At 43.7% G+C, this 17,500-nt stretch overlaps 1 protein-coding gene across 4 annotated transcripts in view; it reads right to left on the bottom strand.

The window, feature by feature from the left end:
• tln1 (talin 1) overlaps positions 1-17,500 on the bottom strand; it is a 142,301-nt gene that overhangs the window by 26,292 nt on the left and 98,509 nt on the right. For all 4 annotated transcript variants that reach the window (XM_042302686.1, XM_042302685.1, XM_042302688.1 and 1 more), the window contains exons 33-47: positions 16,737-16,826; positions 16,087-16,209; positions 12,680-12,823; positions 12,062-12,223; positions 11,653-11,793; positions 10,254-10,435; positions 9,742-9,874; positions 7,274-7,375; positions 6,734-6,904; positions 5,905-6,153; positions 5,519-5,638; positions 4,968-5,114; positions 4,355-4,521; positions 3,484-3,667; positions 1-89 (exon numbers count right to left, since the gene is read on the bottom strand). The exon at positions 1-89 is cut by the window's left edge and continues 37 nt beyond it. In XM_042302686.1, coding sequence (XP_042158620.1) covers positions 1-89; positions 3,484-3,667; positions 4,355-4,521; positions 4,968-5,114; positions 5,519-5,638; positions 5,905-6,153; positions 6,734-6,904; positions 7,274-7,375; positions 9,742-9,874; positions 10,254-10,435; positions 11,653-11,793; positions 12,062-12,223; positions 12,680-12,823; positions 16,087-16,209; positions 16,737-16,826 — 2,204 coding nt within the window. The remainder of the gene's footprint in view (positions 90-3,483; positions 3,668-4,354; positions 4,522-4,967; positions 5,115-5,518; positions 5,639-5,904; positions 6,154-6,733; positions 6,905-7,273; positions 7,376-9,741; positions 9,875-10,253; positions 10,436-11,652; positions 11,794-12,061; positions 12,224-12,679; positions 12,824-16,086; positions 16,210-16,736; positions 16,827-17,500) is intronic.

Here is a 17,500-nt window from a genome sequence, read left to right as displayed (position 1 = left end):
TCGTGAGGCTTGCCTGCAGCGGCCTTGGTAGCGCTGATGAGGTCACTCAGAGCCTTGGCAACGTCTTTGACAGCGTTGATCAGGACCACCTATAGAGGGCCCACCAGAGAAGGAAACAAGTGACTGGAGGTTTACAATGGTAAAACAATGACATCTACTGGCTGGTGACAAACGCACACACACACGTGCACACACACAGTGGGAACGTCCTCGTGAAGTATGATGGAATGGGATGGTAAGAGTAATAGAGAATCTGACCAAAAACCTCAGTGTCTAATCGTACCAATAACAGTGTGTAATCGTACCAATAACAGTGTCTCATCGTACCAATAACAGTGTGTAATCGTACCAATAACAGTGTCTCATCATACCAATAACAGTGTCTCATCATACCAATAACAGTGTCTCATCATACCAATAACAGTGTCTCATCATACCAATAACAGTGTCTCATCATACCAATAACAGTGTCTCATCATACCAATAACAGTGTCTCATCATACCAATAAGTGTCTCATCATACCAATAACAGTTATTCCTACCCATAATAGACTTGATGAGACAGCAGATAAAAGCAGTTAGGTTTTGGATGACTATAGTCATATAGGTGGGACCTCTAGACTAGACAATGTATTGAAAGAACTCAGTAGAGCCATTCTTCCTAGATTTTCACTTTCCATTTCTGACATTGTAAATCAAAAGTACTCCAGACAAAGTAGTAATTACTGGGAATAAGCAGGTTGAACAAAAACAGCCTGTTGTTCAAATTAGCGCATTCACCAATGCATTGTGTGGCATGATTACCAATAGGGTGGTTAGGGAGGAGCCAAGCAGAGTGGGGAGCAGCAGCTAGAAGAAAGTGGAATACCATTGGACAGATCGGAAAATGGACCAATCAATGAGCCAAATCCAACCCATCAAATATGAGACAATCAAACCCAATCGAATCGAAGATGTACAAAGTGAGGGTGGCTAGTTTGTCAGAGCCCGGCAGCAAATAAACATTAAAAACGTTAAAAAACGTTTAAAATCAACCCGTATGCCGTAAGTATGAGAGATGAGAACACACCCTTGAAAACCATCAGAATGAATAAAGACCGCACAAATGCCTTTTTTTGAGGGGGGGGGGTTTGTCTGACTAGCCGACCTTGTAAACAGGAAGCTCGTATATGCTGATGCTTTTGGAAACTTTAATGCACATTGGAGGTTTCTTAAGGCTATTTGTGCTTAAGCATAGAAACCATGTCAGCAATTCAGTAGAGAACACTTAAAATTACATTAGCTGAAGAATGAATGTCCACCACAGTTAAAAACTACGTCTGTAGCAGGTTTGAGGCATGTGGTGGCTAATGTAGCTATTAAAGGGAGGGGCATGGAGAGTAGTATTATCAACTCAAAACATCTTGCTACACTTGGTTCCTCCTGTAGCTCTCTTAACTCTAGTCATGAAGAATTACTGTATCTGCAGGCTTTTAATACAGCCCTGAAGATCATGATTCGTTGATTATTTAAATCTTGGCCCGTATCCACAAAGTCTCTCAGTGTAAGAGTGCTGATCTAGGATCGGTTTTGCCTCATAATAAATAAGATTTTATGGACAGATGGGACCTGATCCTAGATCATAATAAATAAGATTTTATGGACAGATTCTAGATCAGCACTCCAACTCTGAGACACTTTGTGGATACAGGCCCAGGTGTGTTCGAAATGGGCTGGAATAAAACCCTGAACACCCAGTAACTCTCCAGGACCGAAGTTGGACAACAGAATGAACGGATCTCAGTGGGTTACCCAGTGTGTCTTTGTTCATCCTAATCTCAACCACAGACTAAAGTCTTTATAGTCTGTGGTAGTGTATACACTATAACTGATGGCCACTCCAAAGAGCACAGACAAAGGACATTTTGAGTCAGTTCATATTCAGACAAAAGGGAAGAGAGTACCCACATTTGTACAGAGATCTGTCCCATGCGAAGAAAAAAGAGCCTTTTGAAGTGAAGAGAGGAAGAGTGAAGAGAGGAAGGCAAGCACAGAGAGAGAGCACTCGATTAAACACTAGTATAAGAAACATCGCAAGGTCCTACTACTGCTACTATAAAACGACTACTTACTACTGCTACTATAAAACGACTACTTACTACTGCTACTATAAAACAACTACTTACTACTGCTACTATAAAACGACTACTTACTACTGCTACTATAAAACAACTACTTACTACTACTACTATAAAACGACTACTTACTACTACTACTATAAAACAACTACTTACTACTACTACTACTACTACTATAAAACAACTACTTACTACTACTACTACTATAAAACAACTACTTACTACTACTACTACTACTATATAACAACTACTTACTACTACTACTATAAAACAACTACTTACTACTACAAAACAACTACTTACTACTACTACTACTATAAAACAACTACTTACTACTACTACTACTATAAAACAACTACTTACTACTACTACTACTACTACTATAAAAACAACTACTTACTACTACTACTACTACTACTATAAAACAACTACTTACTACTACTGCTACTATAAAACGACTACTTACTACTACTACTATAAAACGACTACTACTACTACTACTACTATAAAACAACTACTTACTACTACAAAACAACTACTTACTACTACTACTACTACTATATAACAACTACTTACTACTACTACTATAAAACAACTACTTACTACTACTACTACTACTACTACTATATAACAACTACTTACTACTACTACTACTATAAAACTACTTACTACTACTACTACTATATAACAACTACTTACTACTACTACTATATAACAACTACTTACTACTACTACTATAAAACAACTACTTACTGCTACTACTATAAAACGACTACTCTACTGCTACTACTATAAAACGACTACTCTACTATAAAACGACTACTCTACTGCTACTATAAAACGACTACTTACTACTGCTACTATACAACGACTACTTACTACTGCTACTATAAAACGATTACTTACTACTACTACAACAAAACCACTACTTACTACTACTACAAAACGACTTACTACTGCTACAAAACCACTACTTACTACTACAAAATGACTACTTACTACAAAACAACTACTTACTACTACTACAAAACAACTACTTACTACTACTACTACTACTACAACTACAAAATGACTACTTACTATAAAACTAGCCGATTATTACTACTACTCACATATCTGCTTTGACAAAAGTCGATAGACCCAGATATTGGCTTTTGAAATGAAAAGGTAAAAGTTTCAAAGCAAGAATAGTGTAGGGAAATGCCTTCTTTTGAATCAAATTTTAAACTCCAATGTATGTGAGAGTCTCCTTTTTTTTTAAGTGACACTAACATTAACTAGAGATAATACTGGCACCCTGAATAAAAATGTCAGTGCTTTTTGGATGGGAACAATATGGGGACGAACATGCTTCTAACAGTCGTACCTGTGTCTCGGGGTCCTCGGCGCCCAGGCTGGCGGCACCCAGTTTTACCACGTCGGCCAGTTTGGTGATGGTGATGACGGAGGACTGGGCAGCCTGGGCCAGTCTCTCCTGGCTGGCCCCGGCACCAGAGACCAGCAGCTTGGTGTCCTCCACCAGCGCCTTGGCTGTCTTTAGGATGTGCTCTCTGGGAGGGGCAGCATGAGACATATGCATTCACAGTTATTTATGTAATATCAATCACTGTTTATGTGCAGTGATGTGCATGATAGGTGTGGGACGATACCAGTATCACCATACACTCCTTAGTATTGTGGCAAGGAAACAAAACACCAAGCGGATGTAACTTCTTTAGGAAAACAGTCCTGACGTTGGAAACAAACATCATTGTGTTGTCATCCTGAGTCACATGTATTTATTTTCCAAGCTATAACACACAATATTTTACATACAGCAGGTTTTTAAAAGGACCAAAAGAGCTGGATCTGCTTCATGTTAAAAAGAAAAATGATATGGAAAAAATATTGCGATGCTGGTATCGTCCCGGCCCTAGAGTTTAAGAGTTAATCTTGTGTTCTGGATAATGATGACGTGTTCTATGGGTGAGTACGCAAATAACTGACACAAATAAAGTTCTATCAAATATTGTATAAAATAAGTATCTACTTTCTACTCTGTATATTCACACATATAATGAAAAGACAGACCTTTAAAAATGACGATTAACCCCCTTTACCCTCCCAAGCCCAACAGTTAATAACCCCAGCATCAAATATTACACCAGGCTACCATAGTTAATAACCCCAGCATCAAATATTACACCAGGCTACCATAGTTAATAACCCCAGCATCAAATATTACTACTGGACAGTACCTGTGGTCGGCGAAGGTTTCCGAGTTCTCACGGTTGAGCGTGCCGGCGGTGGCGAACATAATGGTGGTGTCCAGGTCGGCGATGATGCCCGACACGGTACTGGCTGCTGTGATGCAGGCCTGGGTGCCACGGTTACCAGCCTGAAGGGCCGCCAGCACATGAGACACCTGACAGAGAGAAGAGATGTTATGAATATGGTGTCATCATATGGCTGCATCAACCAAGGTTTAATGTCTGCAACTCTGACATGGTCCAACTGTGATTTATTAAGATCCAGAACCAAACAGACAACATTTCAATCCCAATCTGAGTATTGTCAATCCCGGGAACCAGTCTATTTCAAAATTTGTCCTGACAAGGTCACAATGTAACGTTTGCTTTGGGTTCTCAGGGGCTACAACGGTCTCTCCTATGTTAACTCAAATTCACATTCAAATAACTTTATTGTTCAAATAACTTTATTGATAAATTCTTATCTGGAGGAGTTTATAAAACATAAAACATAGTAGGCTTAAATAACAAACAGAGGACAGGACAAATATAAAATGTTTAAAAAAACAGGGGCTAGCTGCATGTCGGTCGGAAGAAATACAGATAGGTCATTATGGCTCACCTTCTCGGAGACCTTGCGTGCGCTGTCGATCAGCTCCTTCTTGGTGAAGGAGTCGTTGGGACTACACTGTAGAGCTCCGGCCTTAGTCACCAGCCCAGTACAGTTGAAGCCGAGCTCCCCAACCTGCTTCTTGATGTGGGAACCAATCTGGACAAGGACAGAGGAGTTGGGACTCTTTAGAAAGCCCTTTTTCAGTGCAGTATCATTCAGTACTGTACTTTTGAAAAAGAAAAAAAGGGTCATTAAGCAGACCCTCTTATCCAACTGTCATTCAGCGCATTTTCAACAAAGGTAGGCGAGACGACCACATATCAGTCACTACAAGTAAAACACTTTCCTCCATAAAGCCTCAGCCAAACCAGTGCTCTTGTTTTTGTACATAGAACTACATATTGAATCTCCTTCTGTTTCCCCAAGCCAAGGAATGGGAGGAGAATTATCATGCCTTTAAAACAGCATTATCACACTGCAATTGAGAATATGTATTCGTTTCTACTTGGTCAAACATATCAGTCACATGAATATAATACATATTAATTGTCATCAGATACCTCGTCGTTCTCTGCAGTGATGGCAGCGTATTTGGCCTCGGTGGCTAGCTCTCCAAACTCATTAGTAAGCTCGCTGGCCAGACCTCCCAGGTCATCTGGGTTGGTGTTGGACTTAGTCACCTGAAAACAAGACACAGCCTTTTATCTAATGATCTTTCATTATATTTTTTCCTGAGGGAAGAGAATGTCCTGTATGGAAAACAAGATTTCTCTACCAGATATATAACCCTTACACAACTATCATTCCACAGGAAGTGTATGTCATTCATGGTTTGATGATGACATCCAACTACTATAACCCCCGCAGTTCTACACACAAACTTACTACCCCCCCACAACCACTCACCCACATACAAACTCAAAACCCCCCCTCCACCGTTCCTCACCATCTCCTGCACGGTGACGGCGATGGCTTTGGCAGTCTTCACCATGGTAGTCTGGTAATCCACAAAGGAGCCATCGGGCTCGCCGGCAGGGCTCTCCTCCATCTTGTTTATGGCGGCGGTGATGGAGTCCACCATGCCGCCCAGGGCGCCCGCAGCGCTGGCCGTCTCCGACAGGGTGGCGCCTAAGTCGTCTACCGCCTCCTTCATCATCTGGACAGACTCCTCCAGAGCCTCCTGGGTGTGGGCCGCCTGGACAGACAGACACAGACAGAGAGAGACAAGATCAGTGGACGGTCGTACGCATCAAACCATAGCTGGGCCGCTGGTAGATACATTTCTATTGAGTGTTAGTTACCATGTCGTGTTTTCGACTCAGTGCCACTTACATTAGGAATAGACCTAGACAGTACCTTGCTATGTCACGGCATTAAAAACCATAATACTGCCATTAACACTGATGATATGGACGCTGCCCTGCTGTCCCTGGTTAGACCGGAGTTAAATGTATAGGATATGTCATTTAGAAGATGCTTTAATCCAAAGCGACTCATAGTCATGCGTGCATACATTTTTTTTTTTTTAACGTACGGGTGGTCCCAGGAATCGAACCCACTATCCTGCCGTTGAAAGCGCCATGCTCTACCAACTGAGCTACAGAGGACCACATAACGTCAAATATTTTCAAATACATTAAAAGCTGGAATAGATGATTTTACCATGAGTGTCATATAGCAGACCTCCGGCCTCCTTGGCCGTGTAGAGCATCTGCAGGGCTGACTCGTACAGTTTAGTATAGTATAGTAAAATACAGTTTTGTGAGAAAGCAGACCTTGGGGTTTCCTCCGGCCTCCTTGGCTGTGTAGAGCATCTGCAGGGCTGACTCTGTCAGCGTCTTGGTCTGGTCCAACACTGCCATCTGCTGTTGGCTGCTCTGAATCTTACTGGCCGTGCCGATGGCTGCCATGATGAGGGGCTCGAAATAGCTCACCATCTGAGACACCTGAAGAGGAGGAAGAGAGCGAGAGCGAGAGCGAGAGAGAGAGAGAGAGAGAGAGGACCAAATTGTTGAGCTATGTTCTATTTTATCACATTGTTGTATGTTTTTGTCAGACTCCAGCCAGCTGCATCAAGTCTTTGAACCAAAGTAAAGTAGTTACAAATTCACTAGATACGACGGTATAAACACAACCTTTGAAGGCTTTTAATGATAGAAAAAAAGCTTAGCACATTGGGATACTAAATATGTAATTTCCTTAATATTAGTATTAATTTCCTTAATACTAAATATGTAATTTCCTATTAGACTGTAAGGTATAAAGCCAGACAGATGTGGATAATGTAAATAGGCCAAGAGGATGGGGTCTCTTACCTTGTGTCCCAGATGGGAAGCCTCAGAGCGAGCTGCGATGGCCACCGGCTCTATCAGATTGCTGATCTCCTGGACCGAAGCTGCCAGCTGCTCATGCAGAGCCTGAAACACACACACATAACATGGTAGAAGCAAATACACAAACACAGATGTCCTGGAAAAAGCTACATATGGTATCGTATATTATAAATCGGGTGGTTCGAGCCCTGAATGCTGATTGGCTGACAGCAGTGGTATATCAGACTGTAAACCACACCTTCCCGGGCCTTATTGCTTAATGGTATAGTATGTCATAGTATACTATAGTACGGTATGGTATGGTATAGTATGGTATGGTATAGTATAGTGTAGTATAGCTAGTATGGTATAGTACAGTATGGTATAGTGTGGTACGGTATAGCATAGTACAGTATGGTATAGTATGGTATAGTATGGTACAGTATAGTTTAGTATGGTATAGTACAGTATGCTATAGTATGGTATAGTAAGGTAGAGTACAGTATAGTATGGAATGGTACGGTATAGTATAGTGTAGTATGGTATAGTTTAGTCATGTACACATCTACAGTGCCTTTGGAAAGTATTCAGAGCCCTTTCCACATTTTGTTAGGTTACAGCCTTACTCTAAAATGTATTACATAGTCCCCCCCCCCCATCAATATACACACACAATACCCCATAATGACAAAGCAAAGACCGGTTTTTAGCCATTTTTGCCAAATTCATAAAAAATTACAACATTAAATATGACATTTACATACGTATTCAGACCCTTTACTCAGTACTTTGTTGAAGCACCTTTGGCAGCGATTACAGCCTCAAGTCTTCTTGGGTATGACGCTACAAGCTTGGCACACCTGTATTTGGAGAGTTTCTCCCATCCTTCTCTGCAGATCCTCTCAAGCTCTGTCAGGTTGGATGGGGAGTGTTGCTGCACAGCTATTTTCAGTTCTCTCCAGAGATGTTTGATCGGGTTCAAGTCCGGGCTCTGGCTGAGCCACTCAAGGACATTGAGACTTGTCCCAAAGCCATTGCTGGGTTGTCTTGGCTGTGTGCTTAGGGTTGTTGTCCTGTTGGAAGGTGAATCTTCACCCCAGTCTGAGGTCCTGAGCGCTCTGGAGCAGGTTTTCATCAAGGATCTCTCTGTACTTTGCTCTGTTCATCTTTGCCTGACTAGTCTCCCAGTCCCTGCAACTGAAAAACATCCCACAGCATGAAGCTGCCACCACCATGCTTCACCGTAAGGATGGTGCCAGGTTTCCTCCAGATGTGAAACTTGGCATTCAGGCCAAAGATGGTCTGAGAGTCTTTAGGTGCTTTTTGGAAAACTCCAAGCTGGCTGTCATGTGCCTTTTACCAAGGAGTGGTTACCATCTGGCCACTCCACCATAAAGGCCTGATTGGTGGAGTGCTGCAGAGATGGTTGTTCTTCTGGAAGGTTCTCCCATCTCCACAGAAGAAGTCTAGAGCTCTGTCAGCATGACCATTGGGATCTTGGTCACCTCCCTGACCAAGTCCTTTCTCCACCGATTGCTCAGTTTGGTCAGGCGGCCAGCTCTAGGAAGAGTCTTGGTGGTTCCAAACTTCTTCCAATGAAGAACGAGGGAGGCCACTGTGTTCTTGGGGACTGTCAATGCTGCAGAAATGTTTTGGTACCCTTCCCCAGATCTGTGCCTCGACACAATCCTGTCTTGGAGCTCTTACAGGCAATTCCTTTGACCTCATGGCTTGGTTTTTGCTCTGACATGCACTGTCAACTGTGGGACCTTATATAGACAAGTGTGTGCCTTTCAAAACATGTCCAATCAATTGAATTTACCACAAGTAGACACCAATTAAGTTGTAGAAATATCTCAAGGACGATCAATGGAAACAGGATGCACCTGAGCTCAATTTCGTGTCTCATAAGCAAAGAGTCTGAATAGTTACAGTACCAGTCAAAAGTTTGGACACACCTACTCATTCAAGGGTTTTTCTTTATTTGTACTATTTTCTACATTGTAGAATAATAGTGAAGACAACCTATGGAATAACACAAATGGAATCATGTAGTAACCAGAAAAGTTTTAAACAAATCAAAATAATTTTCTATTTGAGATTCTTCAAAGTAGTCATCCTTTTGTCTTGATGACAGCTTGCAGAAAATAGTAAAAATAAAGAAAAACCCTTGAATGAGTGGGTGTGTCCAAACTTTTGACTGGTACTGTATGTAAATAAGCTATCAGTTTTTAAAATGTTTTAATCCATTTAATCCAGTTTTTTTTTTTTAATATACATTTTTTAATAAGGCTGTAACGTAACAAAAGGTGGAAAAAGTAAAGGGGTCTGAATACTGTATATGCTCTTGGTCTTATGAGTGTACACACACACACACACACACAGCCAGAGAGACAGCCAGACAAGAGACAGCCAGACAAGAGACAGCCAGACAAGAGACAGCCAGACAAGAGACAGCCAGAAACACACACCTCCTGGGAGATGTCCTCTCTTGGGGTGAGCTGCTGGCTGATGGCTGCCAGGGAGGCCTGGTCAACCTCCCGAATACAGTTGTTCAGCACCTCGATGGCCTCGTCACACTCCCTCTGGCCTGGGGCTTTGTCTCTGTACACACGCATAGACACACACAGTACTTGAGAAACGGTTTTGGAGAAGCCAAAATGACCAGACTTCCTAACAATTTGTTTTTAACCTTGATAACTTGGATTGAAGATACTTTTTTCTCTCTCTCACAGAGATATGTCTCAATGGCTGGCTGCATGAATATATCTAACAATTAAACACCAACCCAGTGAGGAGCTTTACGGCAGTCAATTTTTCAAAAGTTTCCGTAATTTTGCTGATGTGGTAACTGACGATGTTAACTGTTACCTCATGTTGACACAGTATTTATATCTGCTGTGGTAACTGACCATGTTAACTGTTACCTCATGTTGACACAGTATTTATCTCTGCTGTGGTAACTGACCATGTTAGCGGTTACCTCATGTTGGTGATAAGTTTCTTGATGGAGTCGGAAACGGTCCTGGAGTGTCCGGCCAGCACTGACCACTTGGGGGGGTCTTTGGGGTTGACGGCCAGGGAGCGAGCGGTCTGGATCAGACCTGTGGAGCTCTCCAGCATGGTCTTAGCTGCAACCACGATGGGCTCCATCGCTGCCAGGCCCTGGGAGTTGGAACAATAATACAATATTCTGGTTGACTGTGTAACATCTGACGTATCCGTTGTCTCTACAGAGACAATAGGTAAGACAGCGTAACCACAGTGATGGTAGGGAAGGGACAGCGTAACCACAGAGACAATAGGGAAGGGACAGAGTAACCACAGAGACGGTAGGGAAGGGACAGCGTAACCACAGAGACGGTAGGGAAGGGACAGCGTAACCACAGAGACGGTAGGGAAGGGACAGCGTAACCACAGAGACGGTAGGGAAGGGACAGCGTAACCACAGAGACGGTAGGGAAGGGACAGCGTAACCACAGAGACAATAGGGAAGAGACAGCGTAACCACAGAGACGGTAGGGAAGGGACAGCGTAACCACAGAGACAATAGGGAAAGGACAGCGTAACCACAGAGACAATAGGGAAGGGACAGCGTAACCACAGAGACGGTAGGGAAGGGACAGCGTAACCACAGAGACAATAGGGAAGGGACAGAGTAACCACAGAGACGGTAGGGAAGGGACAGCGTAACCACAGAGACGGTAGGGAAGGGACAGCGTAACCACAGAGACGGTAGGGAAGGGACAGCGTAACCACAGAGACGGTAGGGAAGGGACAGCGTAACCACAGAGACAATAGGGAAGAGACAGCGTAACCACAGAGACAATAGGGAAGGGACAGCGTAACCACAGAGACAATAGGGAAGGGACAGCGTAACCACAGAGACAATAGGGAAGGGACAGCGTAACCACAGAGACAATAGGGAAGGGACAGCGTAACCACAGAGACGGTAGGGAAGGGACAGCGTAACCACAGAGACAGTAGGGAAGGGACAGCGTAGCCACAGAGACAGTAGGGAAGGGACAGCGTAACCACAGAGACAGTAGGGAAGGGACAGCGTAACCACAGAGACAATAGGGAAGGGACAGCGTAACCACAGAGACAATAGGGAAGGGACAGCGTAACCACAGAGACGGTAGGGAAGGGACAGCGTAACCACAGAGACAATAGGGAAGGGACAGAGTAACCACAGAGACGGTAGGGAAGGGACAGCGTAACCACAGAGACGGTAGGGAAGGGACAGCGTAACCACAGAGACGGTAGGGAAGGGACAGCGTAACCACAGAGACGGTAGGGAAGGGACAGCGTAACCACAGAGACAATAGGGAAGGGACAGCGTAACCACAGAGACAGTAGGAAAGGCCAGTGTACTGTATTACCTCAGCGCTGATCTGAGCGGGCACGCTGGCGAATTCTGGGTTGGAGGCGAAGGCGGTGAGGTTATCCACAGCTTCTATCAGGGGCCCTGTGGCGACCCTACACTTCTCTCTGTTCTGCTGGTTAAACGCTCCATCCAGAGCCTAAACACACAACGCACAAACAGGGTTACATTCATTAGTGATGGAATGCCATTCTAAAACAGCAGTAAAAAAAAATATATATAAACCTTTGCTCCAAGGTGGATTTAACTGCACTGTCAGGGACGTATTTCTCATTGCATGGGTTGTTGTTAGATAATTGTCAATGAACTTGGGGCATGGAGTCCCCCTGCAAGTGTCTGTCACATTAACGATGCAGCCCTAACCTGTACTGTACATATGAATTCAAAAAGTAGTGACTATTACTCACTTTGATGGACTTGACCAGATTGGCTGTGCTGTTGGCCACCTCCTTAGCAGACTGGACAAACTGTCGCTTGGCAACAGGGTTGGCTGTTTTGGAGGAGGCCAGGCGACAGGCATTGCACAGCGCCGAAGTGTGCTTGGCCACGATGGTGGCGGCAGAGAGGACCTTGGGAAACAAGAGGAGGTGTCTGAAGTAGGCAGCTAAAAGATGGAAAACACGGCTTCTGTTCAGAAATACCGATCATCTTTTATTCACCTTGATTCTGTATACAGTGGACATTTAGAAAACAGTACGCAGAGCAAGTTTAGGTTGGTTACATGTATGGTCTGTGTGGTATGACGTGTGAGTGAGGGAGTCAGTGAGTGTATGAGAGTTTGTATGTATTTATTTGTGTGTGCATGCGTGTGTTTATCCATGGACCTTGAGTAAGCGGGTGAGTGTATGAATGCATGAGGTGTTCATTCGTACGATCATATATGTGTGTGTGTGTGTGTGTGTGTGTTACTCGTTTATATTGGAACACACAAAGCCTAACCAAAGTCATCCTTGACTGCGAGAGAACGCTGACGACGTGTGTGTTTGTGCAGAAGGCACCTGTGTGTGTGTGTGTGTGTGTTCTACCTGGGACTGGGTGCAGGCCGGGTCCACCAGGTTCTGGCATGCCATCTGGATGGACTGGTTGGCACGGGCAAACTGGCCAGGGTCCACCAACCCCTTCTGGCCCGCGTGGCTTTTAGGGTCTGACACTCCAACCAGGTAGGCACCCTGTAACATTTTTCAGACAAATTAATGTTGTATGGACGGTTTTGATGAAATAAACAAGATAAATGTAACAAGTGCTGACAGGAGTTAGAGCAAATATGGAAACAGCTAAAAATCTACGATGATTTTATTAGACGATCGCTAACGATCGCTAACGTAGCAGCTCTGTTTATGACAACGTTAACATCTGCAGCACCACACATGTTATTGTTTATGACAACGTTAACATCTGCAGCACCACACATGTTATTGTTTATGACAACGTTAACAAATGCAGCACCACACGTGTTGTTTATGACAACGTTAACATCTGCAGCACCACACGTGTTATTGTTTATAGACAACGTTAACATCTGCAGCACCACACATGTTATTGTTTATGACAACGTTAACATCTGCAGCACCACACGTGTTATTGTTTATGACAACGTTAACATCTGCAGCACCACACGTGTTATTGTTTATGACAACGTTAACATCTGCAGCACCACACGTGTTATTGTTTATGACAACGTTAACATCTGCAGCACCACACATGTTATTGTTTATGACAACGTTAACATCTGCAGCACCACACGTTATTGTTTATGACAACGTTAACATCTGCAGCACCACACGTGTTATTGTTTATGACAACATTAACATCTGCAGCACCATCACGTTATTGTTTATGACAACATTAACATCTGCAGCACCACACATGTTATTGTTGATGACAACGTTAACACATTTATTGTTTATGACAACGTTAACATCTGCAGCACCACACACCGCACGTTATTGTTTATGACAACGTGTTATTGTTTATGACAACAACGTTAACATCTGCAGCACCACACGTGTTATTGTTTATGACAACATTAACATCTGCAGCACCACACGTTATTGTTGATAGACAACGTTAACATCTGCAGCACCACACGTGTTATTGTTTATGACAACGTTAACATCTGCAGCACCAACATGTTATTGTTTAACATCTGCAGCACCACACAACGTTAACATCTGTTTATTGTTTATGACAACGTTAACATCTGCAGCACCACACGTGTTATTGTTTATGACAACGTTAACGTCTGCAGCACCGCACGTTATTGTTTATGACAACGTTAACGTCTGCAGCACCACAGTGAGTTGATCAAACGGTGTTCCAACAAAACATGTTACATGTCAATTGACAAAGGTTTTCCAAGATCTTCCACATCTCTCACGTTACGCTTGTCTTGCCACTCTTTGCCATGGCAACATGCATTCACACACAGAAACAGAAGAAAACATTCAGACACAGATGCACTCAAATGCACACAGATGCACTCAAACGCACACACAAACACGCACACAAACACAGTCAACTCTTCAATGGGCAGTAGTGCAGAGCCATTGTGAATGTGACAGCATAATGTACTGTAAGGTAATGTACTGTAATGAACTGAACTGTAATGTAATGAACTGTAATGTAATGTACTGTAAGGTAATGAACTGTAATGAACTGAACTGAACTGTAATGAACTGTAAGGTAATGTACTGTAATGAACTGAACTGTAATGTAATGAACTGTAATGTAATGTACTGTACTGTACTGTAAGGTAATGTACTGTAATGAACTGAACTGTAATGAACTGTAATGTAATGTACTGTACTGACCTGAACTGCACTGTAATGAACTGAGCTGAACTGTAATGAACTGAACTATACTGTAATGAACTGTACTGTAATGTCCTATAATGCACTGTAATGTACTGTAATGAACTGAACTGTAATGAACTGAACTGAACTGAAATGGATTGTACTGTTTATGAACTGAACTGCACTGTAATGAATTGAACTGTACTGAACTGAACTGTAATGGACTGTACTGTAATGACCTGTAATGTACTGTAATGAACTGAACTGAACTGTAATGTACTGAACTGTAATGTCCTGAACTGTAATGTCCTGAACTGTAATGACCTGAACTGTAATGTACTGAACTGTAATGTACTGAACTGTAATGACCTGAACTGTAATGTACTGAACTGTAATGACCTGAACTGTAATGTACTGAACTGTAATGACCTGAACTGTAATGTACTGAACTGTAATGACCTGAACTGTAATGACCTGTAATGTAATGAGCAGATGGAGCATTCAGAGACACACATACTGACAGACCCACATGACCAGGCCTTACTCACAGTCATTAGGCGCCTGTGTGTGTGTGTGTGTGTGTGTGTGTGTGTGTGTGTGTGTGTGCGGGCATTTGTTTGTGTGGTTATATGAGAGTATTGAATTGGGAGAGGAACTGACTGTTGAAAGTGACTACCACTCCTTCCCTCCATTTGAGAGAGGAACTGACTGTTGAAAGTGACTACCACTCCTTTCCTCCATTTGAGATGCACTCCCAGGTCCAGATGTTCCTAAGCTAGCATCGAATCGCCTCATTGGCTGAGAGAATAATTAGGCCGATGTATTAGAGCATGGGACCATCCAACTATGCAAGGCAACGCATCCCTTTGGGCGTTAGGCTGCTTGCTTGCGTCCCAAATAGCACTCTATTTTCCATGTAGTACACAACTTTGGACCAGGGCACATAGGGCACGCAGGGCACACAGGGCACGCAGGGCACGCAAGGCACGCAGGGCACGCAGGTACGCAGGGTACGCAGGGCACGCAGGGTACGCAGGGCACGCAGGGTACGCAGGGCACGCAGGGTACGCAGGGCACGCAGGGCACGCAGGGTACGCAGGGCACGCAGGGCACGCAGGGCACGCAGGGCACGCAGGGTATGCAGGGCCCATAGGGTACGCAGGGCCCATAGGGTACACAGGGCCCATAGGGTATACAGGGCCCATAGGGTATACATGGAATTAGGTATACAGGACCCATAGGGTATACAGGGCCCATAGGGTATACAAGGAATTAGGTATACAGGGAATTAGGTATACAGGACCCATAGGGTATACAGGGCCCATAGGGTATACAGGACCCATAGGGTATACAGGACCCATAGGGTATACAGGGCCCATAGGGTATACAAGGAATTAGGTATACAGGGAATTAGGTATACAGGACCCATAGGGTATACAGGGCCCATAGGGTATACAGGACCCATAGGGTATACAGGACCCATAGGGTATACAGGACCCATAGGGTATACAGGACCCATAGGGTATACAGGACCCATAGGGTATACAGGACCCATAGGGTATACAGGACCCATAGGGTATACAGGGAATAGAGGGCCATTTGGGACACCCCCTGGTCTGCTGGACTGGAAGGTGGTTTACCTGGGCAGCTGCTTCCGTAAGGCCACACAGGGCTTTAGAGCCAGAGCTGACAGAGTCTCCAAACTCAGGCAGATTGCTGTTCTTAGCGTTGTGGGAGATTCCAGCCATGGCTTCCCCCAGGACCTGCAGGACACAAGGCAAATAGATTTAAAATACTTATATTTCTTAATATTTCTATATATTTAAACATATATTTATTTCACAAAATACCTATACAACATTATAAGGTATAAAGGTGATCGAAAATCTTATTTTAAAAACAAAACACCACCATTTCCCTGGATATATTCTAGGACATAGTAGGGAGGAAGTATGTGGCAAGTAGGGAGGAAGTATGTGGCAAGTAGGGAGGAAGTATGTGGCAAGTAGGGAGGAAGTATGTGGCAAGTAGGGAGGAAGTATGTGGCAAGTAGGGAGGAAGTATGTGGCAAGTAGGGAGGAAGTATGTGGCAAGTAGGGAGGAAGTAGGGAGGAAGTATGTGGCAAGTAGGGAGGAAGTAGGGAGGAAGTATGTGGGAAGTAGGGAGGAAGTATGTGGGAAGTAGGGAGGTAGTATAGAAGGAAGAGAAAGGGAGAGAGGAAAAGAAAGAAATGAAATGTAGAAGGAATGAAAATACATTTATCAAGGAGGTGTCTAGTTTGTCGTTTACCTTAGAGTTCTCCATGACACTGTCGATGCAGTCAAAGTAGGAGAGGTCACTGACCGCCTCGGTGGGGTTCTCAAGCAGTCCCCGAACAGTCTGGAGAGACATGGTACACAGGTTAGGAACATAACCACCCACACAGTCACAACCACAGAGAGAACATATAGACTACTAAACATGGACGTGGAAATGCACGCAGACACACCCCAAATATACATATGTCCACGCACAAGACGCACACACAAACACACAAAAGAGCTGTCAATTAAAGACACCCTTCAGGCGACATGTTAATGAACCAGACAAAGAAGACAACGTGAAGCTGTGTAACTCGACTCTGGAGCACAACAACTTGAAGCTGTGTAACTAGACTGGAGCACAACAACTTGAAGCTGTGTAACTAGACTGGAGCACAACAACGTGAAGCTGTGTAACTAGACTGGAGCACAACAACGTGAAGCTGTGTAACTCTACTCTGGAGCACAACAACGTGAAGCTGTGTAACTAGACTGGAGCACAACAACGTGAAGCTGTGTAACTAGACTGGAGCACAACAACGTGAAGCTGTGTAACTAGACAGGAGCACAACAACTTGAAGCTGTGTAACTAGACTGGAGCACAACAACTTGAAGCTGTGTAACTCGACTCTGGAGCACAACAACACATGTTGATCTCACACTTAAATCATACCTTCACTGTGTAATAGGAGAAATCATTAGGTAGCAAAACTTTATTTTCCAAGTACGGATAAACCATGCCAATATTCAGAT

This window comes from Oncorhynchus tshawytscha, linkage group LG20 (assembly GCF_018296145.1).
Source record: "Oncorhynchus tshawytscha isolate Ot180627B linkage group LG20, Otsh_v2.0, whole genome shotgun sequence".
NCBI lineage: Eukaryota > Metazoa > Chordata > Actinopteri > Salmoniformes > Salmonidae > Oncorhynchus > Oncorhynchus tshawytscha.
This window is presented reverse-complemented; position numbering and strand designations above follow the sequence as displayed.